This window comes from Oreochromis aureus, linkage group 16, assembly GCF_013358895.1.
Source record: "Oreochromis aureus strain Israel breed Guangdong linkage group 16, ZZ_aureus, whole genome shotgun sequence".
Taxonomy (NCBI): Eukaryota; Metazoa; Chordata; class Actinopteri; order Cichliformes; family Cichlidae; genus Oreochromis; species Oreochromis aureus.
The window spans coordinates 17,181,572-17,208,696 of NC_052957.1; the positions used below are offsets into that span (position 1 = coordinate 17,181,572).

The 27,125-nt window shown below is 40.0% G+C and overlaps 3 protein-coding genes across 5 annotated transcripts in view; 1 reads left to right on the plus strand and 2 right to left on the minus strand.

Moving 5' to 3' along the window:
• Positions 1-4,693, minus strand: part of pde11a (phosphodiesterase 11a) — a 49,659-nt gene extending 44,966 nt beyond the window's left edge. The window contains exons 1-2 of the mRNA XM_031743315.2: positions 3,647-4,693; positions 2,980-3,138 (exon numbers count right to left, since the gene is read on the minus strand). Coding sequence (XP_031599175.1) covers positions 2,980-3,138; positions 3,647-4,435 — 948 coding nt within the window. The 5' untranslated portion in view covers positions 4,436-4,693. The remainder of the gene's footprint in view (positions 1-2,979; positions 3,139-3,646) is intronic.
• Positions 4,694-5,929: 1,236 nt separating this feature from the next.
• Positions 5,930-7,473, minus strand: LOC116322951 (cytochrome c-b). The gene is made up of 3 exons (XM_031743185.2): positions 7,317-7,473; positions 6,590-6,763; positions 5,930-6,489 (listed from the first exon to the last, which is right to left on the minus strand). Exons 2-3 carry the CDS (start codon positions 6,759-6,761, stop codon positions 6,344-6,346), a joined length of 318 nt encoding a protein of 105 aa, XP_031599045.1. The 5' UTR covers positions 6,762-6,763; positions 7,317-7,473; the 3' UTR covers positions 5,930-6,343.
• Positions 7,474-13,604: 6,131 nt separating this feature from the next.
• Positions 13,605-27,125, plus strand: part of osbpl6 (oxysterol binding protein-like 6) — a 43,209-nt gene continuing 29,688 nt past the window's right edge. For all 3 annotated transcript variants that reach the window (XM_031743342.2, XM_039600423.1, XM_039600422.1), the window contains exons 1-2: positions 13,605-13,882; positions 22,277-22,525. In XM_031743342.2, coding sequence (XP_031599202.2) covers positions 22,376-22,525 — 150 coding nt within the window. In that variant the 5' untranslated portion in view covers positions 13,605-13,882; positions 22,277-22,375. The remainder of the gene's footprint in view (positions 13,883-22,276; positions 22,526-27,125) is intronic.

A 27,125-nucleotide genomic window follows, 5' to 3' on the forward strand; every position in this document is an offset into this window, starting at 1 on the left:
CTTTCCCATTCGGATCCTCGGTTTGGACTTCAGCAGGTTAGTCTTGAACTACTGCCATGTGATTGGCTAATTAGATATTTGTTAAATTAGATGTGTTAATGAGCAGTTGAAGAGGTGTATCTAATAAAATGGACGATGTTAATGTTGTTTGTCAAATACTTTATGACAAGGGATGATAGAAGCAAGAACAGCTGTGACAACATTACATGACCTACATTCAGTATTACAGTATGTAACATGATAATATTTACTCTTGTTCATGTAAAGGTAATATCCATTGTGATGATGGCAGTTAGGCATTCGAAGAACCCTGAATTGAAATGTGACCATAAACATGGCGTGTGTATTAAAGATGGAGATGAGTGTAATTAATGTCATTTTTTGCTTTTGTTCTTTCTTGGCTTGCTGTAATTATAACATGAATTAGCATGGTATTTGTTTAAGTGCTCTGGTGGGATGAGGCAATAGGTCTTTTATCATGTCAGTACTCTGGACTGAGTCCTTAATAAAACCATCATGTAATGCAACTTTGCACATGTGCAGTAAAAGTATGAATTGCATAAAAAAACACTTTTCAGTGTGCAAGAAGCATTTCTTAAAGCAGATTTTACTAGTGACTCGGTTGTAATATGGCCTAGTCACCACTAAAATGATAGTTTTAGACATTTTGACAGAGGTTATAAAAAGGCCAAAATAACTGAGAGGAAGTGTTTTCAAAATAGGTTACAATCACTTCTACTGGTGTGGCCTACATTAAATATTATGATATTTTTAAGATGTAGTTACTAATTTCAGGATTTAAGCGGTGTGTTAAAACATTAACAATGATTTTAAACTGAAGCCGAGCAAGATCTTGAGAAACTAATCAGTTGTAATAAGATTTAAAATTCCAAGATTTACATCTATTGTGTCACCTGGTAATTAAAAGTAATTTAATGAAGCAGATTTATTTATCAATTTGAATATTAAAAACAGAATGGAGGCTAACTCTAAGTTTAATGTCACAGAAACGGAAGAATCACCCAACAAACTGGAGGGAATGGAAAAAAACTGTTCCCTGTTTGTAGGTCACAATGCAAAACAAAACAAAAACAACATCCTGTTCTTAAAATCTTTGCAACTGTAAACTCATGAGTGTTGCAGCGCTGACGGTAATGAAAAATGACAGCTGGCATCGCTACAGCCCTGCTGCTTGTGTGCCGCTAACACCACAAAACAGTGTCTATGTACAACAACAACAAAAACTGAGTAACATCCCTGAAATGCCACACATGAATCATAAAGCATGAGCATTACTTCAGGGCTATTCTTTCATCTGTACTTTACTTCAATGTGCTGCAATAATAACACAAAAAAGTGAGAGTTGGAGGCCTTGCTAGCAGCTCTGTAAAGCCATGGTTAAGAAGCGCTGTCATCATCACCACAGTTTCCTTGCAATGGAAATTATAACATGCTGATGGTTTGCAGGTTTACTATTTTCGCAGTGTACATGTAATGTGTTCACATTGTAATCTTTTCTCTGGTGTTAATACTGTCAGTTTTGCAGGCTCAGGAAATCTAAATAATGGCACACTTGAAATTTGATCTGATCATCGTGCAAGAGGAAAAGTGTGAATGAATTTGAATTGATGGCAGCCATGGTTTTTGTGATTTCATCACATGAAATCCTCTCTTTTACTATGCAACTAAATATGGGATTTAACAGATTTTTACAGATCTTGTATTCAGTTTTTTATTTACGTCTTATGAAGCATACTGAATTTTCTGAAACAGACTTGCATGTATGTATTGTTGAATTAAACTATGGAACAATAAACTGGCTTCTTCTTAACTATAATAGCTGTGTTCTTGTTTTTATTTATCAATGAATGTAAAACCTTCTTGTTGGACAAAATGCCTGTCCCCACGAGTTTGAAGGCATTTTTGAGACTCAAAATGTGGTTTTAGTGTCAGGGTTACAATTAGGTTAAGGTTATGTTTAAGTTAAGGCTTAGGGTTAGGCATTCATTTTGGATGGTTAGGGTTAGGGTAAGCAGCTAGGGAAAGCATTATGTCACTAAGACATGAAAATAGGACTGTGTGTGTGCATGTGTGCAGGTTATAGCCAAATATTCTAAAAATGTTTGTGCAAAATTTCATCGCTGTTCATACAACAGCTGTTGAAAACTTTTCTAAGCCTTCATAAAACATCAAGCCAATGACCAGGTTACTAAAGTGATCAGGTGACATCTTCAAACATGAAGGAACCATATTTCATGCCAATCCCTAACCTAAATGTGGATGTGTTATACAGGATAATCAGAAACAAAGACGTGCATTCACCCCAAACATGTCAGCCTAGTGCTAGAGAAGAGGTCACAGAATCTCTGCAGTTCAACCTGCCATGTGGGCCAAAGAGGTGCACAGGCCAGTTGATGTAGCTCTTGTACAATGTTGCAAGTGTGGCTAAAATTCATGCCCAAACTACCATTTTGCCAAGGGACCATATGGCTTTATTTGTTTCACTGTGATTAAATGCATCTCTTGCTTTGCCAGTCTATGAAATGTAACATTAGGATTTAAGCACATAAATGTGTTATTTCATCTTTGCAATAATTTAACAAAACAGAATAAAAATGAAATAAACAGTATGCATTTATTAAGATAAATTACCGATTCACTGTGACTTCCCATCCTTTTACCCACAAGCATTGCTTCTATTTATGTAGGAATGAGAAATGGTGTGATCTAAAACTGCCCCAGATGTTATTTTTATTTGTGTAGTGCTTTATAAAGTCATTTGATTCACGTGCACAAAGTTCCTGTGGGAAGGTTTAGTGGTGTAAGATGTAAGAAAACAGGGAGGGATCAAACAAAGAACAAACACATAAGCTTATTCTGCACACACCAGGGAGGATGCACTGTATTAGAGAAGCATGTGTGTGTATGTGTGTCTTCTTTACTCAGTACTTATGCTCATAACTGTAATGATTAAATTACCTTCTCATCATCTTCAGTGAAGAGCTCTCCACTTGAATTCTTGTTAATGGCCTGAGCAACTCCAATGATCTCTCCATCACTGTTGCGAATGGGCATGCACAACAGTGACTTGGTTTTGTACCCTGTCAGCTTGTCAATTTCATCGCTGAACCGACGATCCTGCAAGCCGTAGGCACAGAAGAAAAGACACAGTGTAAGCACTTGTTGGAAAAGAGCACTTGCTCCCTCTGTTTTTCAGATGACGGGGCACTAAACATAAAGATCATGACTGCGGGTCTACAGGAATGTCAGTTTGATGGACATCTGCCGAGTTTGGAGCTTGTTCTACAAAAAGTAGTAAAGTAGAGCAATGTGGTGAGGCATTAGTGTAAATGTTTGGCCAACCATTAAGACTTTTACATCTAAAAAGGCTGTTTCCATTATTAAGTACCTTTATGTAGTTGTTGTATTAAATCACGGTGGACTTGAGGGGGAAAAAAGAACAAAAAACACTTTTTTATTACTCTTATGTGATTTGTGTGAACGTGTTTTGGCCCAAGCTATCAGCAGTGCTTTTGTTCGTCAAACTGTGAGAGATAAAATGAAAAGCTGCACGAAAACGATCTGACTCCCTGCCTGTGACAGATGGAAATGCACAAAAAACACATGCACACAGAGCAGAAGGCACCTGATAAGCGTCAGGGATGTTCACTGTCTCCCCGTGTTCGGCTACATAACCAATGATCCCTTTCCCCCACGGCACTTGAACTTCGTCTGAATTCATTGAGGGTAAAACTGTGGTGCCTGCGTGCACGTCAAAGAATTTGGACACTAGCGTTTGCTTGTTGCCTGTTCCCTCCACTAAAAACAAGGAGCACCGGTCTGCATCCACCATAATGCAAACAAACACGAGGATCTTGTAGCTGAGACTCGTTAGATCCAAGTCGTTTGATATGTCTTTTACAAGCTCCAGGAAAAACTCTCGCTCGTTGTGTTCTTTGAGGTAATATTTAAAATCCACGGCTGTGGAAGGGTACTGGGGGATGTTGACTCTGGACTCCAGCAGTGCGCTCAGTATGTGCGCAGTGGTCGGGGGCAGAGAACTCGCTTTCCTCAGCAGTGCTCTCCTCCTCATGCTCGTCAGCGGCTCCTGCGCCCTGGAATTAACATGTTCGTCGTATGTCCTGTTGACGTTGATTGCCTTGGATCTGGCGAAAGTTTTACGCAGCTCCTTCTGAGACGCTCTCCGCTGCAAACCGTCACATTTGCTCGCCCAGCTGTCCTTGCACGGGTTGCTCTTCTCCTCTCTTGTCTCGGCTGGAGCTGAAGCCGTTGGACTTTTGCTCGCCTGGTGATTCTTGAGCCATTTCTCCACCATGCCATAATTCCCCTTTCTGTTCAGATAATCCTCGAATAACTCGGGATGCGAGTCCAGAAAACTTTCCACGTCAGAGAACAGCATCTTTGACACTGCCATGTCTGTTCTTCAGATGGTTCTCAGAGAACCAAATCCATGAAGTCGCGCAGAGAAATATCATCTATGAGGCTTTGCTGGGGGGTTGAAGACAAGAATCGTTTGACAACTTCCAAGGTGCAGTATGCTTGGAGCATCCCTGGAGCTCCAGCTACATATCCAGCTCCACTCTGTGGGGATGGAGACTCCCTTTGCGCACCAGCATATTCCTCCACAGCATGTCCATGCCGTTTTCACTTAATGTAAGCTCATTTAAGCAGATCTAGGTTAAGCAGCGTGGACGCAAACTGATGCTCGCTGGGACTGCCACGGGCTTTGAAAAGGCAACAAACAGCAACTACCGAGCGTTGCTGTCGTGTGCGTCTTCTAGTGTGCAAATGACGCTGGCTGTGGTTGGCTCGGTCCCACTGATGCTCGTTTCGTCACACGAGCAGGAGCTCAGGGTTGCTTCAGTACGCAGCCCTCTGGACATCTGAACCGTTTGGCCCCCATTACAGGCTCCAAGTATGAAAATGACTAGGATAATACTAACTTCTGTTTGTCCAGCACATATTATACAGAATGCGTATGGTTACCTGTGCAATAAGCTACACAAAAATATAAAACAGTAGAGTATAGTGGTAGATTTGTTGCACACTGTTCATAACTTTCAGTATTTCGGATCCGCTCCAGTTTTGTAAGGCTTATCTGAAGCAAAGGAACCCCATATGGGTGAATTAACTCTTTAACATGAATCAAAAACAATGGATCTCTGTGCATTCCACAAAAAAAGGCTTTTCTGTGATAATCAGTGAGTGACAGTCGCCTAAAAAAGGAATTCATAGCATATATTAAACATCGTCTGCAGCGGTCTGTGTCATTTAGTTATGTAACCGCGACTTTTATCGCTAGTGAGCATGCCAGAAAATCAAATTCCTTTATACTAGTTCATCTGTGAGTAGGTGTGCAATTTGAACACTAGGGGGAGTTATCGTCCACAACTTGGACAGTGATACAGCTACCAGCACAAATCTGACTCCTATCATGAGCACCTCATTGTTCAGCGATCTGAATTCAAGCGTGAAACCTCTAGATTTGATAAGCAAGGTTAACTTCGATATGCCTTTATCTGCTTTACATGACCCCTACAAATGCACTCTGTGTCTTTTTGATCAGTATTTCTTTTTCTCCAAATGTGGTCAAATAACTCAGAACAGGTTTCAAAGTGCAGCAGGTTTTGTCTTAAATAGCTGCATACCAGTCACAGCCTCTTAAAGATCACTTCAGAGTTCTTTGCCTCTCTTTCCCCACTAACAACTCAAATCCTGCAAATAGTGTCCCAGTGTGACATGTTTATTCAGTTTTATAATAGAAATTCTGCACATCCTCTGGCATATAAGACAATGAAGTACACCACTCTAATCTTTATTTGATTGACAAATCAAGTGTATCAAAGCCTGGCATGCTGCCTGCTCACCATTTTATGATTTCACGCAAAACAAAGGTAAAGAAATTCTCATCATGTTTAGTGTTGTTTTATTCAAATTCAGAAACGACAAAAGACAGCTGAGGCAAGAATCAAACCAGAAAAGGCATAATCATCCTTAGAACAGACATCTCTTCAAATAAATTGATAACAAAACAACAACCTACCTACTGACAAAAAAATAACGGACAGTGAAACAGGTTTTTTTGGTCCCTACATTATGGATGCACAGTATATCATTTAATAATTTATGTCTGAAACCTGTTCAAACCAGGAGATGTTTAGTCCACATCAAGTAAACCTGAGACAATGCCGACAACTTATCATCCCACAACTGATTGCTCTTTTGCCTTATATTGAGGCGGAAAAAAAAGACAAGTCCTGGTATGTTGAACAGTTTGTTAAGGCACAAAGATTGCTAAAAAGGTGCACAGATACTGAGATCTTTATGAAGTTGCCGATTTGAGATACGCTATAAGGTCAGCTCGCTCGGTCTTCTTTTTAATGCCAGCGAAGATCATCTTTGTTCCCGGAATGTATTTCTTGGGGTTCTCCAAATACACCATCAGGGTTTCCTCATTCCAGATAACCCCTGTTTTAAAGTAGGCAACAACAGGGGAAAGTAAGGCTTAAAATCAAGTTTGTGTGATTTATAAGGCTGGTTAAAGAGTGCATGCACACAGATTATTCACCTTTGCTCTTGTTGGCATCTGTATAAGTGTACCCCTCTGCCTGGCCGGTTTTGCGTCCAAAGAGACCCCAAAGGTTGGGTCCAACCTTATGCTTCCCACCATTCTCCACGGTGTGACACTGGGCACACTTCTGGACAAATGTCTTCTTGCCCTTTTCAACGTCTCCAGTCATTTCTAACAAGGAGAAAATACAGGCTTAGAACAATCACAGTAAAACGGTATACACCAATTCAGCCACAGGGGGGAGCTCACGTGCTAGTTGCGCAACTATGCCCCTGGGGGCGTTACCAAACTGGCTCTCACAGTATTACTAAATTACACCGCTCCTATTATGAAACCAGAGGCAAGGTGTTTAAAAGCGCGTTTGCTATCCTCTTAAAGCAAATTATTCCAGTAAAAAATATCAACACCACCTCACACTTGGCATCTTATTCCAAGCTAAACCTGTAGCTATAACGTCATATATCAACCTTACATAAAACATACAAAAGTCCATCTTTTAAATATCACTGACTGTACTGTAATGTAATGTAATGTATGTAATGTGTATTAAACTCAGACAGCTCCTCAGATAAAGAAAAAAATAAGCTAGAATATCCTCTTTAAAGACATCAACCGGCGCTGGAGCACGTTTCATGTTAGAGGACCGACGCAGACGGATTTGAATCCATAAAAAGTTGTGAGCACGAAGAACAGAGAACAGCAAACCTCACATTTCAGTAATTACCGTTTATGTTTCCTTTCCGCGCACAATGAAGAGACTCGCAGCTTCTTGAATTTAATCCCCCTGCCGGGTTCCGTCACACCCGTTTCACAAAAGTTTCACGGACGTGCCTCCTCTCACAAAACTTTTAGTATCGCTGAGACGTCATCAGTCACCTGACCTGCGTCGTCGTGCGCGTCATGACGGGATTTTGAAAGCGCAAGTAAGATAAAATCTTCGCATTTAACCGATTAATCGGTTCAACAACAAAAAAAAATACACCACTGAAAACATACATAAACAAACGTCTGACTTACTTGTTTTCTTTGTGTTTTTTCCTATTTTTTATTTTCGCATTTTCTAGCCCAGATCTCTTATTGAAAAGAGCAATTTTTGTATGCTGCTGCAACCAAGTGGAGAATATTATCACCTTATGGAGTCACAATTACTGGACTCTCTTTGCCATCCCACATGCCTTCACTTCCCACACACTATTCACGCAGGAGGCCTTCAAATGAAACACTTTTTAATACTGACATGGTATTTTGACCATGTTGTAAGACAAAGGAAAGCTTAAATAACAGGTATGCCTGCCATGAAGCTTTATACTGGATACAAGTTTCTGATATATGTCAAAGAGATTATTTTTACATATATATATATGTCTTGCTCTTACATGTTCTTGTTGGCTTTAAACCAGGACCTTAAAGTGCAAACTTTCCTGTCACCTCATGTCAGTACATGTGTTGGAATGACAATAAAAGTCCCCAAATTCTTGAAAAAAGTATAGACGCATCATTTGCTTTAACACATTATGCCCTAACAACGTGTCCATGTTTGCTTGTATGTACCAAGAAATTCTCCAGTCATAACGTGTCTTGTGGAAAGTGAGCGGACTGATGAACAAACATTCACAGTTATGTAGCAGCAGGGAGTCTGGGTATGTGGGGGGCGGTTCGAGCTTATTACACAACTGCACTGATTTGCTGCTGGGGACTATATCTCAACAGTCCACCTCTAGATGTTTACAAGAAATTTGCACTTGGCGTTGAGGTGTGACATGTTTAAACCAGCCTGGTGAGACCGTCATTGATCTGATTGTAGAGGAATGACGCTGCTTTTTCTTGTGTTGCCTGTATCTTTAATTGTTTGTGTGTGGCGATCGTGTTGTGTTGTCTGTTACCTAGCTTCCTGGACGTCGTGTGCTAGTTATTCATGTAATACTTGTTCTCACGTTATGCTTGCTATGATTCTATGTAATTAGTGGGTGTGCTGAAATGTTTCTGGATGTGTGCTTTGTTTCTTTTTACTACTCAGCAGGGTTTTCCTTTTTTTTTTAGGCTGCCACTGGAAATGATATTTTATAATAAGATTTTTTTCTTAATGACTTGCCTGCTTAAATTATGCTTAAGTCTCACATACAATTTGGGTCAAATTTGACATTCAACAGTAATAATTCCTCTAATGTGAAACTGTACAGTCCACGTGTGTTTTTAATGGCAAAGCGGGGTACCTGATGACCCCGATGAAGGCCACAAGCCGAAACGCGTTGGTCAGTCAATAAAGTTGTTCCTCTTCCCCTAAGTGTTGCTGGAGTTCCTGCATTGTGGAAAGTGGGGGACCTTGACAGTGTCACGATACGTGTTCCCACAACATTTGCTTGTCCTGCAGTTTTTATGTTCTCCTTAGGCTTGTGAAGTTTTCCTCCATGTAGTCCAACTTCCCGTTGGTCCAAAGACATGTTAGGTTAACTGGTTAGAATAAAGTGCTGTATGAATGTACGGTTAAAATGTGGCTTGAAAGTGCATGACATTTGCACGTGCAAGCACAGTCCCCTGCAATTTAACCAGATAATCTGGAAATAAACAAATGACTGGAAGCTAAATGAGATCATGGGAGGGGTCATAATTATGATGATGATTATAAAAGCACCCGTGCTGCCATTTCGGTGAGTGTGGGAACCACATGTGCAAATCCCACTCGCAAAGTTTCCTACCACTACCCTGAATCCACAGACTAGTTTGCAATAAACAAGTCTGAAAAAAACATGCCAGTCAACTGTGTCCATTTCACGCTTTGTCTTTCCAAAACATGTAAACTCCACACAGAAAGACCCCGGCCCGAAGATGGAACTGAACCCAGGCCCTTCATGCTCTGAGTCAACACTGCTAACCAACCAAGGGACAACTCCTAATAGGTCATTTTTCTTTCCAAGCTCCTTACATTACCATGACCTGGATGACCAAGAACCTACACAGACACAGTGCTAACCACTGCCCTATAATGCATTCATGTTTTATGTAAAACAAGACATGAAACAAGACATGTGATAACTGATTTTTTCTCCACAAACAAGTGTTTTAAAACCTAGTAAAGTTAACTCTTGCTCTCTTAATTTGACCTCTCTACATTAATTGAGAATTTATATTCCATTTATTGATGTCAGCTTATTATATTTTCTAAATAGGTCCATGTTCCAAAATTTGCCATAGAATTATTGGCTTGGGTTAAAACTTACTCTGAAAACATGAAATATAAACTGTATCAAGGGGTTAAATCAAGAAGGCGTTTACACCTCTGTCGCACATATTCACATTACGTCATTGTTTTGTTCCACCATCTTCTTCTTTTTGTTTGCTCCCTCATCACCCTCAGTAATTTGTTCATTAACTAGTTCTGCAAATTTCTTAATACTCATGGTCTACAAGGCTGCACAGGTGAAGGGGGTGTAGAACACAGGGATTAGCACAAGCTTCCCTCAGGTTCACATGGTTCTTATTCTGCATGTGTGATTGCTAATCTTAAGTGACAATAATGCATGTAAAGTCAAAGACCCAGGAATAGAGGGTGTTTGGCAGTCCATTTGCTAGTAGGACAGCAGAGGGGACACACACAGTGGATATTAGTTTATGGTTTCATTACCCATTAGAAAACCTCTCAACTTAGCTCTGCACAGAAAACGTGTGAAAAAAATCCCATGAGTGTACAAGCTTCCATGTGACTGACACTGTAAACAAACGCTAATGAGCAATAAAACAAAACACACAGAGTTGCTTCTTTTTTTTTCATTTGAAGCAGCAGGCTTATTTGGGATTAGTTTCACCAGCAAGATGAGTGGCAAAGTGTTGCACCGTGACATGTACAAATGATGCAGGCTAATTAGAACCGACACCCACTGGCTGTTGGAATCAAATAACCACAGAAGTTTAATCACTGAGATTTCTTTCACTGGTCTTTTTAAAAATCCATGTGACCAGAAAAAATATTATCTATTGCCTAAGATTAATATATTGTCTAAAATTTGAGTTCCTCATGAGATGAAGCAGATTTGTTAGCACGCTAAAGCTACCAACAGGCTTTCAAGGTACTCAACACTGTCTGACAGATATATTATAGTTATTTCCAGTTTTATCTACAGCTAACTGGAACATCCATAGGACAGAGCTATGTGGACTGTGCTAAAGTCATCATTCTGTTTACCTAATGAATGAAAGTCCATCCACCTTTGACCCTGCTATCAAGAAAACCATCTGGGAGATTGCAGCATATGCTTGTCTTGGCCTTTTGCTTTACTAGTCTCTCTCCAGTGATTTCTTTTTTTTTGGGGGGCTAGAAAAGGGAATCTTTTTCTCTCTAAAAAATGCAATTTGTATGTCTTATTTCATAAATTCTCAATCTTGTGGCTGTGCACTTGCTTTTAGTTTCACCCTCAATGTACTGTGCATTATTCAGTCAAGTGTTACCAAAGATGAATAAACGTAAAGGTGCAAACGTGACAATTTTAAAATGAAAAGCCAGCTGGTAATTTATTTTGGCCATGATAGATCGGATGATGTTACAGTATGTGTGGTAATAACAGGTTATTTGTCCACCAGGGAGCACTGTTTTGTTTGAGTACAATACCTTGAAAATAGTTCTTGCAATAAATAAATTGGAAACATTTTCCAAAATATGTCTTTGTGTTGTGCTTTTAAAAATATAACTAGGTTAATTTGGGTCAGATATTCAGAGCCACAAAAATCCAGATTACAAATGAAATGCCCGTTTTCAGAATTTTAATTATTGATTAGTATTTTTTATTTTAAACACTAGTTGTCATGAATAGCTTCCAAATAGACATGTGTGCAAGTGTATCCATGTTTTAAGTGTTTATTAATACTATTAATAAGGAACCTTTTTTTAATTTATCGCAATTTGTTTTTTTGTTTTTTTTTTATGTGTGAAGGACTTTGAACCGCATAAACTGCATCAACTTACAAACATAGTTTGATTGGTTGATGGATAGTCAGTGTATTTTTGTGTATATAAAAAGCTATGTACACCATAGATGATAAACTCTGTGCACATTATAGCCATGAGTCTTATCTTCTATCTTCTTTACATCTGTTATTTCACATACCCTGTTTAGTTATTGCACATAAGTCTAGCCTGTGATTGTAGCATTTTGTCTGCCATTTATCTACATTATTGTTTTTGATGCTCGTCTGAATATCTGTGAGTGAAAATGAAAAGTTCAGTATTTCCATGGACAGAAAGTACTCTGATTTCTTAAACCAGTGGTGCTGAAACTGCAGCTCCAGAGTAGCGTTCAAACATGAAAAAAACAAAACAAAACAGTAAAATGTGAAGAAATCTGCAGAACGAAATTTCCAAAACAAGAACCATATTGTTGTTGACAGGTTGAGGGCTGATTGCTGTTTGTAGCTAGGGTGACCAGATGAACTGCACTGCGTTTTTATCCTTTGTCCCTCCTCAGACGACATATTGAGATCATGTCCCACGTTTTGATTCTTACAAGAAGTATGGCTGAAAAACAGAAAAACATCAGTGTAAAAACCCAAAGATGATCAGCAGACAGAAAAGCAGCTGAACTAACAGTCATTAAAATAGAAAAAAGACGTACACAGGTGGACAAAGACAATCACATAAGAACATAAAGATGTGTTTTAACTTTCATTAATGCTTAGAAGAAGTTTGGAAAAGTGCGTTTCAATATAATGCAGATCATTTGCCCTTTTTATGTGATCGATGAAAAACATTTAACCTCTATAGTTTATGTGTATTTATTAAGTCAGAGCCAAATTAAATCAAGTTTATTTATACGGCTCAAATTAACAACAACAATGACTTCAAGGTGCTTTATACTGTAAAAACCGCAACAATCCAGAGACCCACCTGTGAGCAAGCGAATCCAAACTGGGAGCTGGTTCTGCAGGACAGGGTCCCGAAAGTCGAAGGCTCTGCCTCCCATTTCCATTTTTTAAACACTAGGAACCACAGGGAAGCCTGCAGTCTGAGACCAAAGTGCTTTATTACTGTGGTGTAATCTGAGGTCAAGACTTTGTATGTATTTCTGGATTTAACAGGGAGCCAATGAAAAGTTGACAATATTGGAGAAATATGATCACTTTCTCTTCCCTATTAGTACTCTCACTACTGCATTTTGAATTTACTGGAGGCTTTTTAGGGAACTATTAGTATGAACTGATAAGAATGAATTACAATAGTCCAGCCTAAATGTAATAAATATTCAGTTATACTATGATACATGATTTTTCGGCATCACTCCAGTAGAGGATATTCCAATTTTGGGGGGGATATTGGACAAATGAAAGGCAGCAGTGCTACATATTATACGTGTTTTATGTGCACACTGAAGGAGACATCCTGATCAAAAATGACTCACAGTGTTACTGGCAGTTAAGATAATGCCATGTAGAGTAAGTATCCAGTTAGTTACCAAATTTGAGACTACTTCTCAGACAACCTTAATCTACTTGGACAAACAAAGACTCAAAATGAATTTCAAAGTAGGCCTAAACATGCTAATAGATATTTATTCCTCATTTTTACTATATATGTAACATATATAATTTCATAACTCCAACAAAAACATGGTATTACAGTACTAAAGTGCAAAGTTGAAGTATCACATAATCACAAATACCTACCGCAGAGAAGAATAAGGTTCAAATATTTTAATTATTTTTTATTATTTACATCAATCAGTAATTTTAACACCAGCAGACTGACTTTTGTGGCCCAAAAACACCTCTACTTATTTGCCAACAACAAAGCTCATTCATTCATGTGTGCTTCCCATTGGCTATAAAGCTGCAACCATACAGGGCCATGCTTGCACCACCTCGGACCTCACTGAGAAGGTGTCTGTCTACACTACGGCCCTCCTCCGAGTCCGAGCTTAGTGTGACTCCATGGCCACGTTTTGTGCCCAGCCGTTCACCGGTATGTGATCCATTCCGGCGATTTCTTCCCGCTCAAAGCCAATCTTGCTGCAGGGAGGAGCGAGCGGAGTGCAGCTGAGCGGAGCAGAGCATCATCACAGCCCGCATTCAAGAAACAGGCAAACACGGCACTTTCTTCCTTTTTTTTAATGTCACTTTCCATCATGTTCTAGCCTACAAGTCTACAAGTCGTTAACACGAAGAAGCAGCTATATCCCATGTGGACACATATGGAAGCCGCTTGTCTGTGAGGAACTGGGAATCTCTGCCCAGTCAAGGGGAGACCCGCTCAATTGTTTCCTGCGCCAAGAACTGTAAAGACATGGTCATCACACGGCATCTGGGGTAAGGACACCAGCTTTTCTGTCCCTCTTTCACAGCAGCCTCAGTGGCCACATTAGAGGAAACTATCGCGCTCCAGCAATGCTGTGTTGGATTAGGACGTAGAGCCTCTTCTTCCTCCATCCAGCCGCTCACACACACGCAAGCAGACCTCAGCTCTCATCCTTTTGTATTTGCATCCTGACTGAATCACCAGTCAGACATGACCACCTAGCCGCTGCTGACTGGGCTAACTGCTGCTAGTCGTTACCACACGGGGATGATGATGATGATGATGATGGTATTATCCCAGCACATCATCATCACCACATCGTGATGATAAAAAAACAACAACCAAAAAACAACACACACACACACACACACACACACATAGAGATGCCTTAATGAAGCATTAAAGCAGCAAGGCTGATGATGTAGACGTAATGCGTCACTGACATTTTTACCTTTTTCATTGAGCTCCATGCTTGCTGCTCCAGTCCCATTTAGACTAACTGTCCCATGACATGCTGGAGCATTACTTAACAACACGACCCCCCCCCCCCTCATAATCTCCTTTACCCCACTTATTGTGCTGCCAGTGATGAAACTAATTGAGAGTTAGCCAACTTCTGGTGCCACTGACAGGACGGCTCCACAATCTAGCCTCCTTTTTTCCCCCAACTGAAGGTCAGCCAGTGACTTTGCAGCTGTTTAAAATAGCCTCCAATCACATGAATTAAAGAGCAGCAGAGGAGGCTGGGAGATCTCAGTGCATCTGTAGTTTGTGGCTGACATGCCTTCTTGAACAGGGGGTGGTTATTGATTCTCTTATATACAGTACTGCTCACCCCTTCCTGCTGAAGGTGCCCCCATCTCGTTTACATGATATCCTTGCAGAGCCTATATGCCTTAATGACTGATAGAGGGAGGGGGGAAAAAAGGATTGTGTCTGGTTATGCCTTTCTTTGCCAAGCAATTAATGTAAAGTAAAACAGTAATTACACCCACTGACTCGTTAAATTAGTTGAGAAATGCAAGCAGAAAGTTGACGGTGAGTTAAAGCAGTATTCAGACGGTCTGATGACTCATGCACGGCCATCCCTTGTGTTTGCTTTAATGAAGGGTTTTTGGTAATTACCAGCACGCCACTTGTTCATTCTCTCTTATTAACCTCATTTGCTTTGTTTTGTTTCCTAGAAATAGGGTGTTTGGTGTCAAATTGTAGTGATACTGTTGAACTGGGATTATGGAGACGTTTAAGTCAAACATCTAAAGCTAAATACTGCGCTATCTCAGAGGGACTCTATCTGAATCACAACATCATATACAGTAGTTCTTAAGACTATTGCACTGTGTGATACCCAGGTCTACCCAGGTGATGTAATATGCAGCATGGAAAAACCGGCTCTGTCCAGTTGGGGCTGTTTTTTAAAAAACTTATTTGTAACAAATCAGACAAAACTACTTTACAGAGCTTAGCTGCTCATTGCTTTCAGATGTCGCACGAGATCTACATCCATCTAAATGCACAGGTAAATGTTCAGTATCGACCGCCATGCATTATTAGTCAGCTGTAAACTCAGACACCACTTGTCCTCAAAGACCCTGTAATGTAATGTAATATAACAACACGAGTCTACGTTTGTTGGCTCACTTTAAATATGCAACAGTGAGGGGGCGGAGGGTATCAGTGGACTTGTTTTGCTATAGCGTGCTAATCAATAATGCGATATTCTGTTCCTTGAATGTGGTGACAACACAAACAAGCATGTCCTTCTACCCCTGTTAGGGCGCTGGTACCGTTACACTTCATCGTATTACCTGTGTGTGACGAGCGGCGCTGTTAACGCCTGTGTGGCTTTGCGTTTAGTGTGTTGACAGCAGCCAACGTGAAGTTTAAAGTGACTTCTAAATGTGTTCCAGTTTTCACTGGTTTGATTAGTTCTGGGTCTTCCTCTGCTTGACATATTGAGTGTCTTAGTCTCAAGTTTGCTTTCTTCATCCCTCTCAGATCGCACAGAGCAGGGCGCGAGATAGTGGGATTGCTTTCTCCCCCTCAACAGCCCTGTAGTGCTCTTCTTGGCTTGACCTCTGTCAGAACGGATGATAGCTGCTCCTTAATTTGTGGACCTCTTGTTGATCTCTGATGGAGACCTGTGGCTTTGTTCTCGCCACCCTGACTAGCAGAAAGACCCTGCAGGCTGTAGGAATGTGCATGTTACTCAAGGACACTGTTGTTATTATTGCAGGTGCTGTAAGTTTGCGGTTGCCTGAAACGAATCAGTTAGTCACTCTTTTTGTTGTGTTTCATTCCCTTACGGTAAGAGAGATTATAGAGTTAGAACAATTCAACATAACCTTTGTTATCCTGTGTACTGTGATTGCATCAGCAGATTTCTTGTTTGCACCAGACCTCAAACATTAAAAGAATGAAAAACCTGAACTCAGTGCTTAAATGTCACTTTGAACTGCCTGAACTGCAGAATTACACTTTTAATATTCCACCAGGGAAATTTTTGGTGTATGTAATATTCAGTCATACTATAAAAAGGACAAGACACTTGGTTTTTACATCTTTACTGAGCTGCCGCATCTGTCAACTGCCTGAGCAGTGACTACAAATCCTGCAGCCTATCTGCTGATAGTCATGCCACCGTGAAATCCCCCGATCTTGCCTGATCCGTTTAGTACTTGGACATGGAGACTGTCTGTGAAAACCAAGTACCGGAAGTCTTGGGATTGGTGTGGCTCAGGCAGTAAAGCGGGTCCTCCAACAGTCAAAGATCGTTGATTTGATCCAGGGTTGTAAGAGTGTCCTGAACCCAAAACTGACACTTCAATATTTACTGCATTGTCAACAAGGGTAATGACCACTCTGTAAGTTGTATCTATGTTATAAATACACTGGTATTGTAACCAGTGGTGGCAAATTAAACCCGTGCTTGCTTTATGCCAAATCATTAATTTAGCTTGTTTGCTCAGCTTGTTGTAAGTGTCCCCAGAGTGTAATGAGCACCTGTTGATGGAGCTGATCTTAGGTTAAATTATTTTTTCCACATAGAATTTGTCTCACAGTTTTCATCATTGCCTTTGACTGTGAAATCCCCTCTCCTGAAACTAAGTTTCTTTCCCGGAGCATGAAATGAGATGGAGAAAAGTTTTATGTGACTGAGCATAGAGTGCATTTTGGAGTAAACAAGAGAGATGGGGAAAGGCAAGTTTTGGGGTTTCTTCTCTTTTTTCCTAGATGGTGTCACACACTTTAGAACCAGATAAGTGTGTAATACATCAGCACAGAGGAACAGATGACAAGGTACAAAAATGCATCTTTAATTACTGTTGCTCAGCTACCATATAGTGCAGGTTTACTTTAATAAAACAATATATATTGGCACTGGTGCATACATATATCTATATTCATAACAAACAGTATCATGCAGCTGCTTTAAGGCACTACTGTACCCATTTTTCTAAGCAACTGTTGGTTTAACCAAAGGCTAAACCTGCAATAAAGAAACAACTGTTTAAAGCTTTTAATATGTATTCTCCATTATTAGTAACCAGCTCATTTATCATATTAAGAGTTTTTGTGTCTTTATCTTTAATGTGTGTATTTATTATTGTAGATTGTTCCTGCTATTGATTTTTCTTTAGGTTTTAAAGGCCAAACTACAGATGGACATTGCACACCACCTTAGGTATAAATGCTGTGGTCTGTGGCATGGTTCATGTACCATACATTTGCCTATAAACGTAAACTAGAAGTAAATAAAAATTATGGGTCTGTTCTTAGCACATCTTCATGTCATCGGTAGAAGAACTATCGCTCTGATGTTCCACAGGATCATTCAGCAGCAAAATGTCCTTCAATTTTTTAAGGTTCGGTGACATTTCTCAACTTGAGGCATTCAGAAAATGTCGACAGAAAGATCCTCCCAGCTGCTTACAACTGCCTCTTTTGTTCCTTTACATGTCTGAAAGACGACTGAAGGATCCTCTTTGTCTCCTAGGATCGGAAATCTTAGAAACCACAGTCCATTATCTGACTTTCAGACTTTCAAACCGTTCTATCACAAGGGGAGGTTAAGGAGAAAATTGAGTGCACATATTCTTTTGTAATTATCAAAAAAAACCAAGGAGCCTTTTCTCTTTGGTATATAGTGTGCAGTGTTTGAGTGAACTACATAAAACAGTATAGTTTTTATTGCAGTCTCACTCAGCTCACTTCTATTCAGTTTTATTGCTTTAAATGGGAAACGCTGAAGCGCAGCGGAAGCAGATGCTCATCCATCATCCATCATTACACAGAATAAAAGCCATCAGGGCCGTAAAAAAATAAATGAAAACAATACGCAAAAAACAAGGAAGATGAAACCAATAAATAGGAAGGAGTTTATATAAGATTACATCGGCTTCTTCTTGGAGCATCTTTGTAGTTTATCTACATAAGTACAGAACTGCACATTTATAAAGATGCTATAGTGTTTGGTTTGACTTTGCAGAGATCTTGACCAGGTGTTTCAGAGGTGTTCGTCCTGTCTGCTTAGAGCTGCACCATAATCATAGTGACTGGATTTAGAACAATAAGCTCATGACTCATCGGACGTTCCCCAGCACGACGACTGGCTTTGTGTGGAGCAACGCTGCTGTCCTTCTAAGTCAAACAGACATTTATGATGCTGGCACCTGCATTTTCTTGTGAACTGAAAGCTTCAGTTAAAGCCCCAAACCTGCTTGTTGTGTCTCTGAGCAACGGGCTTACCAAGAATGATCCGATTCAGTACGTAAATGCTGACTCTTCTTTTGTTTGTTTTTGTTTAGCTTTAATAAACAGCACATTGAATTCATGTAGTCAGTGTTGAAACTATATCTTCTGCTGAAGTGAAACAAATGAAGTGAAAGCTCGGTTGCGTGCTTTCACTTGACTTTTGCTTCAAGGTCAGCAATTGTTACTGCAAATGCTAACAAACTAGAGCCTGATCGCAGACTAACAACAATATAAAACTGTTAAACTTACACTCAATGTGCTCATCACTTTTGCTTTCTAATTAGGTCAAGGGGATTAGATCTGTTAAATAGATGTAAGTGGAATACGCTATCTGGATGGATTTAGTGCCGTGTACTGTAGCTTAGAGCCTTGGCTGGCTTAAGAGAGTGCAGGATGATGACGTTGTTAAAGGATCTGAATTATAGATTACAGTGTGTGAGTATGCTGCATGCTTGCTTGTGATCGTGCAGAGCTCCTCTGTAGAGTCTGCGTTTCCTTGGCTCATGGGAGAGCCTAACAGAAACATCCGGCAGTTAAAAACCACAGGTTGCTCCAGAGTTGAATACAGTATCTATGAGCACCATGCTGACTGTGGTGTGACACTATGTCACCGACTGTGGCAGGAATTGATAATCCTGCATTTACACACAGTTTTCAGATGAGTCTTTGTTATTGGTAAAGTTTTTTTTTATAACCAGTTTTGTTTATTTGGTTTTCATTTCATTATTAATGAGAGATTTTTTTAGTTTTGTAGATTTTAATAATACATTTTTTAAGGTTTCACTCTAATGCTGTGCGTTATTAAGATTATCCTACGATATAAATGTTTTAGTCTCGCCTGATTTATTAGATATTAACATCAATTGTCTATTTTGTTTATGTAATAAGGTCTTCAGCAAGTAATAGGTTGATCTAGCTAAATGAAATAATAAATAAACAGGCCACATTACTGCTGTCTGCTTTGCGTAAATTTGGCAACCTCTCGAGGTCCAAAAGCCACATCGTCAACACTGAGGCGTTTGATAAAAAGTGATATTTGCCCTTGTAAAAGTCCAATAACATCGTCGGTGTCAAGTGTCTCAGTTTCTCAGCTGAACAGTGTTTGTTTTCTACTGTCTTGCGAGCGATGTATGTTTTAACAGTGAGACCTCCAGAGAGCTCAGACAATTACAGAGCAGCACTGCAGGCAGTATTATGGGTGTCAGCGTGGCGCAACACAGTGCCATGACTAATGATGAAAATGAGTACACCCTGCTGCTACCTGAACATAAGGTTAACCAGACATTTTGAATCCAATATAAATCTTTCTCCGCCTTCACTGTCTGATGTTTTAAAGGTTACCTCACTGGAGAGTGTTCTCTTGCTTGTGTGTGTGTTTATGAGGGTTTATAGACAGTTTTAACTGGTTTGTAACAACGCAGATAGAGCAGATGTTTTCCTGTATTGATTCGGTGTCCTCTTCTAAATTCAATCATTATGATAGTTGTAATTAGATGTTTAAGAATTTATGTCACAGTCTTATGGGATGATCTCAGGCAGTGGTTGTAGTTGACAGTTAAAAGTGGTAGTTGCATCATTTCCTAATTGTAAACAGAGTTCAGTCTAAGGAAGTACAAATATATACTGTTTGTCCCTATAGGTTAGAAAAAGGATCCACCAGTTGTGAAATTCTGACCAACATACCGATATTTTCTTCTTTTCTTTCTGTTTTAGTTCCCGTTTGTTATCTGTTTGCTCCATAGTAACAAAAAAATACTGTTTATTAAAAATAGATGACCTTTTTGAACATTTAGCTCATCCCATAGCGATGTGAAAAAAAAAACAGATAAATACATTTAGGTCCATAATTTATTGGGCAAAGATACAGTTGTTCTAGTTTTGGCTCTGTACACCAGCGCAGCGGATTTTAAATTGACAGCTGATTTTTGCTTAAGTCCAGACTTTCAGTTTTCATTTAGGGAGTTTTACAAAATTTTTGTCATTAACTGTTTAGGAATGACAGCCATTTCTGAACACAATTCCCCATTTTTGGTGGTTAATAAATAATTGGACAGTTTGTTTCCAGATGAGGCCACAAAAATGCTCATCAGTCAGTTTTGTTATTTGATGACAAATAAAGCAGACATATCTCAAGTTGATTAAAAGTGTTGAATTTGTCACGGTTCTGGATCAGTGACCCAGTGTTTTTTGTATTGTTATTGTAATTTGTGATTTCTTGTGTTTAATAGAAGTTTTGTTCAGTGCCTCTGAGTTAAGTCTGTGGATTTCCTGTTTTACTTTGAAGGTCTGTCTCGTGTTATTCGGCTTTGCTCACCTGGTCTCATTTTGCCCAGTTGGTTCCAGCTGTTCCTCGTTCTCCTGTCCTGCTTGTGTATTTATAGTGTGTGTCCTTCAGTCCTCGTTGTCCCGCCTGTGTGTTCACATCTCTTTTCAGTTTTGTATTTTGCCAGCAATAAAGCTGAGGGTTTTTTGAGTTTACTTTTGCCTCCACGAGTCCAGCTCTTGGGTCCTTTTCCTGCCTGCCTGCGCACAGACCATGGCAGAATTTTGGTCATTGTCTGTTGTGTTTAAGTGTTAGAAGTTCTGTATAAATAAACTGACTTGACTATGTAACTTTTCACTGTAGTTTCAAATATAAGGCCCAAAGAGGTATCGGTGGACATGAGGGATGTCATCATATCCAGAAGCAAACTAAATATACTAATCAGAGAGACAGGAGTGGCCAAATCAACAATCGGGTGCATTTGTAAAAAGAAAGAATGAACTGACGAGCTCAGCAACACCAACAGGTCTGAAAGAGCACAGAAACTAAAGTGCATGATGACAGAATTATTTCCATGGTTATTATAAATAACTTAACAACATCCAACTCAAGTTGTACTAGAATGATGGAAAGAGAAGGAGAGAAAGCATTCCACATTATCTGTTATGGTGGAGGTAATATTATTGTACAGGCATGTATGGCTTCCAGTAGAACCGTGCCACCAGTGTTTATTCATGATGTGACTGCTGATTGAAAGAGCTGAATGAATCTCTTCTCAGATTCAGGATAATGACCCAAAAAATAATGACCAGTGGCTGAAGCAAAGCTCCTGACAGAGCATGTCAAGGGAGGAAACACAGCATTTGGTGATGTCCGTGGGTTATGGACTCCAGGCAGTCATTGATTGCAGAGGATTTTAATCCAAGTCAGTCCCTAGTTAAAATTGAAACAGTCAGTTTATGTATCTTTGGATTTGTGACAATTGATTAGCTCATTAATTAACATGAAGTAGGAATGTCATTAGTTGCAGTCCTCATATATAAGTTGAGTTTGGCTTTCAGATGATACAGTGAATAATAAAGGAGTAATCCTGAGTGGCGCTCTTCTCATAGCCAACATAATGAAAGGCTTATTCAGTAATGCACTTGTAATGAGAAGAATCTCATGCTTCAAAGAAGAGCTCCGGGTGTCTCAACTGAGTATCACTGAGTGAAATTTACATACTGAAAATGACAGAGGATATTTTTCGAAAGCCTCAGAGAAGCCAAGATGCTAATTTTAGTCACAGGCCGTATGATTTACTGCCTGCTATAAGCAACGGAGGTGTGGTGCAATGAGGAAGCTGAAGTGCATGTGCTAGTGTAACTTCCTCACTCTTGTGTTTCAGATGAACAGCAAGCAGTGATCACGAGGAAGTGTCAGAGGATGCCCCAGATCTGCGGGGCCTAGTGCAGAGGGAGGTCCACAGAGCCGCACGGTGCCCACAATGTCTCACCACCAACACTATCAACAGCGAGGCCCCCACAGCCGCACCATGAGCTCTGAGGAGAGGAGCTCCACGCCGGTGAACAAGACCTCGACGCCAGTCCACAAGAGCACCTCCTCCTCTTCCTCCTCCCAGCGCGACAGCCGGCAGGTAATTTTCAGGCCACGGGCAGAAGAATCCATCTACAAATAGATTCCAGGGATGGCAGGATTTTGAATGAATGCAGCTTTAGCGGAGGTGGAAAAGGCAGGAGGCAACATTAGTTTGGAGTGCTGCAGTCTTCTATCAGTGTGACTGTTTATGCAAGAAAGAAGAGCTATGAGGGATTGGTGAATCATGAAATATTCATTCAGCAGTTTTAGCTTTTGTAGCAAGAACAATCAAAGCTATTATGATGCACTGACATAATTAATATCAGCTGCCGTCACACAGAGAAGTTAGGCATGTCATGTTAAACTGTTCGTGACTTGAAGATGTGGAGAAACAGGATGTTTTTGCTTTGTTTTGTTTTTTTTGTTTCCCTTTTTTCATTTAAAATAAAGCCAAAGTGTATAAGCTCGCACTGCAACGAGATCAGCATGGGAGGCTCCATGCAAACATGAAACCTCCATAAACACAAGTGCTGACAGATGGCTGGGTAGATGAAGAATTTTTTTGCCAGTTTTACAGTCAAGTTAATCTTAACCCCTGTCAAGACTATATCAAAAACAGCATGTGAAATATGTAGTATCAGAAACCTACGAAGGAGTGTTAGGGCCACATTAAAAAAAAATATATTGTTGATTGTTTTGAGAAAAAAGTCAAAATGTGGAGATTACAGTTGTTTCAAGACAAACTGCCACGCTTGCTCAAACCTCTGAGTTACCGAAATCGTACTTCTGAATCAGGTTAAGTAACAAGATAGGAAATGATTTATCTTATAGAACGTAAACATATTGCGGTGATAGTATAAGGACGTTGTATAGATGGTGCAGAAAGCTGCTCTGGTCACACGGAAAAACACACAAACTTGGGAGATACCAATACCTTTATGCAATAAAGAGGATGTATGTTGTATCATAAGAAGGCTGATCATTTGTTTCACTAACATCATCTTAACAATTCATTTTGTAGCGGGTATAGCAAACGTCGCAGTCTGTCTTGAAACGACAACGGTAATCTCCACATTTTGACTTCTTTCTTAAAATACATTTTTGACTTTTTAATCTCAAAATCTTGACTTTCTCAAAAGGATCAGTAATGTGGCCCTAATACTCTGTCGTAGAACCCCCTTAAGTGGTCTTACAGCCAAACGGTTCATATAATTAATCAGGTTTTGTGACCTACTTGAAGAAAATCAGCGGTCTTAGATTGATTAGCTATATGCTATTGGCTGAATCCCTGTCTGTGTGCAGTTTAAAGATCAGAGCTTATGTTTAACTGATTAATGAATCAAAGATGATTAAAAGCATGGGGAAAACTCTTCTTTGGTAGTGATTATAATTTATCAAGATCCTAAAGTTGGCTGATTTTCAGTGTTCGTCACTCGGACTGGCGAGCGGTCGATCGGCCACATGTATGTCTGATTATGATTATGTTTCATACATGTGGAACACGTGCACAGTAGCATAGGCAAATACACACAGTTGCAGCCGCACGCTAACATGTCATTAGCATGGAAGCTCTTTGCTGTGAGTGAAGACTTAAAGTTCGCCAATGTAATTGCAGGGGGACCGGCATGAAAACACTGCTAACAACAAACCTTCTCAGACACTTAAATCACCTTCAGTTTGTTGAGCAGTTTAAAGAAGCTAACAGGAAAATGGCTAAAGCGAAACATTACCAGAGCTCAGAGCCAGCGGCAAACTGGGAGCCTCCGTATGAGCAAAGGATCAATGGAGCTACGAGGAAAATTATGGAGTGAAAACAAGAGGGGGGTGATGTTGTCGATTCGTTTTGTTTTATAAATCCATTGCACATGCTTTTGCTTGGTACACTAAAATATGACAGATAAAGGGTTGGGTGTACAGCAGCACATTTTCACGTAGTTATTTGTACATTTATTTTCAGTTGTTTCTGTGAGAGACGATTCTGTAACTTACTGCAGTTCGGAGGAAATGTAATCATTTGTTTTCTTCTGGAAACAACATTTGTCAATGAAGTTAATTATTTCTGGTAAAAACAAACAAAAAAAATTGCAGTCAGCATCAGCGGGTCACACATAGAAAAAAAATGGAAACTGCGATCAGCCAAGAAAATCTCTACCTATGATCTGATGATTAAATTCAACTTCCTTGTGAGTAAATAGTAACCATGCAGAGACATACAGTAGGGTAAAGCATTAGAAAACAAATCATTAGGTGTCTTTGTAAGACTTGTAGTCATCATTTCTTTTAAGGATGTAAGAGGACCCTAATCAAGCGAGCAAAGAGCCCCTCACAGCGTTACAGACCCAATGAATCCTCTCTCTGTAGTTGTCAAGGGCTCAGGTTCGTTTGTCACTCATATCAGTAAAAAGAAAAGATGGACTCTAATTTCACAGCTCACTGGACAGCTGCTTAAAATTAACCCCTGTCGTAAGCCACCTGAAGCCCATAACCCACCTTACCTCGCTGAGCTGCTGTGTCACTGTGGCTGTGCAGAAACAGGACACCGAAACTGGAATCTCTGACTACACAGCTTTTCCGTCGGCACTGCGTGATGAATATTTCATGAGGGACAGGCGGAGGCTTGGTGCTCCACTGAACATGTGGCACACTCTGGTATGCTGTGTGGAGCTTTGTGTCTTCAGGAGATGGCTCTCTGAAGAGAAAACGGAGCTGGTTTGAGAAATGGGGCCTGTTAGAAAAGCACAGTCGAAGGCGTGCTGCTTGATGAAGCAGACACTCAACCACTACAAACTCTCTGTTCACTGTTTCTTTAATGCTACCTACTCGCTTTTGAAAAAAGGTGAAAGCAGAAATATTTTATTAACAAATTTTTGATTGTTGTAGCTCTCACGATTAAGCATTTTGCGTTTTGCTTGCGCCTGCCTGAAAATAATCTTTAAATAGTCTATACTTAAAAAGATTCAGGTTCAAATTTGACCCTGAAACTGGCATATATGCCATACCAAGTTCTGTGAAAGCTAGGTACACTCTTAGTACTTCCACAGGGAGTCAGAGGTTAAGAAGCAGCCAGGTGCTGCTGATCACATGCGCTTGATTAACTGATCATCAGCCAGTTTGAGCACCTGCAAAACAGCTTAAAAAGTTTTTGTCAGTTTGTTGGTCAGGAGCATTCTTCCCAGGAGTTTATGTCCAAGCAAATTCAACCGAATTCAACCTTGCAAAGCTCAAAGAAACTGCAAAAAACCCAAGCACTACATTTCAGACTCTACAGGTCTCAGTTAGCATGCTAAATGTTAAAGTTCATTACTGAACAAATATGGCTTGTTGTCAAGAGTTGCCAGGAGAAAGCACCTTCTTTCTGAAGAGAACATGGCAGCACAGCTTAGGTTTGCAAAGTTGCATCTGAACTACAAGACTTCTGAAACAATGTCATTTGCACAGATGGGACAAAAGTGGAGATATTTGGCCATAATGCACAGCGGTACATTTGGCTAAATCACATTATATCAGCTGAAACACCTTATATATATCAACTGTCAAGCACAATGGAGGAAAGGTAATGGTTTGTGCTGGTTTTGCAGCCCCAGGATATGGGCACCTTGCACTCATTGATTCAACCTTAAACTCCTCTATATGCCAAAGTTTTCTACAGTCAAATGTAAGATAATTTATATGACAGCTAAAGCATAGCTTTAATTGGGTGGTGCAACAGAACACTGATCCTAAGCACAGCAGCAATCTACAGCAGAATGGCTGAAAAAAAAAGAGGTAACTTTAACCCAGTTGAAAGGAGAGTGTGTGGTGAGTCTGTGGCATGACCTTAAGAGAGCTGTGCAAAAACAAATACCTACAAACCTAAATGAACTACAGTAATGTTGTAAAGAAGAGTGAGCTGAAATTCTGATAAAGTCATTCAAAAAATAATTACTTAATAGCAGCATTGTGAAGCCCCCGTGCAGACCTTCTGTAGTTTAAATATGAGGCTTCTAAATGCCATAGGTTGTACATGACACAAGACTTTGTAAATCACAGTTAAACACAAACGTGTCTTCACAGGCTCCAGAGGGTAAGGCCCAGTTCCATCCTTCCACTCTGTGACAAGAGTAACTCTCTGTGACTGCCGAAGGCAATCCTAAGTGAGGATAAAAATATTGCAGCAGGCTTCGGGATGCTCTTATCATCTCTGATGAGAAATGGCAGATTTTTTAATCATCATCTGTTGCTTTTTTACTGCTGTCAGATGTATATTGAGATCATTTCAAAAAATGAGCCCACTTTGTTTCCCTTTAATTCATACGTTTACAAGCACGTCGTCATTCTTTTCTTCTCTTCTAGTACAACTGATAACAGCTAACTAGTGATAAACGTTGTTCATTTAGCGCTTCTCCAAAAAACAAAAAGTGCCTACAGGAAAATTCACACAGACTAAATCAGCAAAATAAATTTAAAATTAGGCCACAAAGAAGAGGGAAATTTTTCCCACGGCATTTTCGTGGTTTGTGTTGTGCTGTGCCAGATATTGGATGATCTGCCTATTCTCCAAGTATCATGGATGAAGGAAAAGGGGCAGTTTTCTGGCTTGCACCGCTGCAGCGACGCAGGAGTCGAACTTGAAGAAGCTTCTGATTTGGTCCCATGCTCTCTCTGCAGGTGGACTTCAT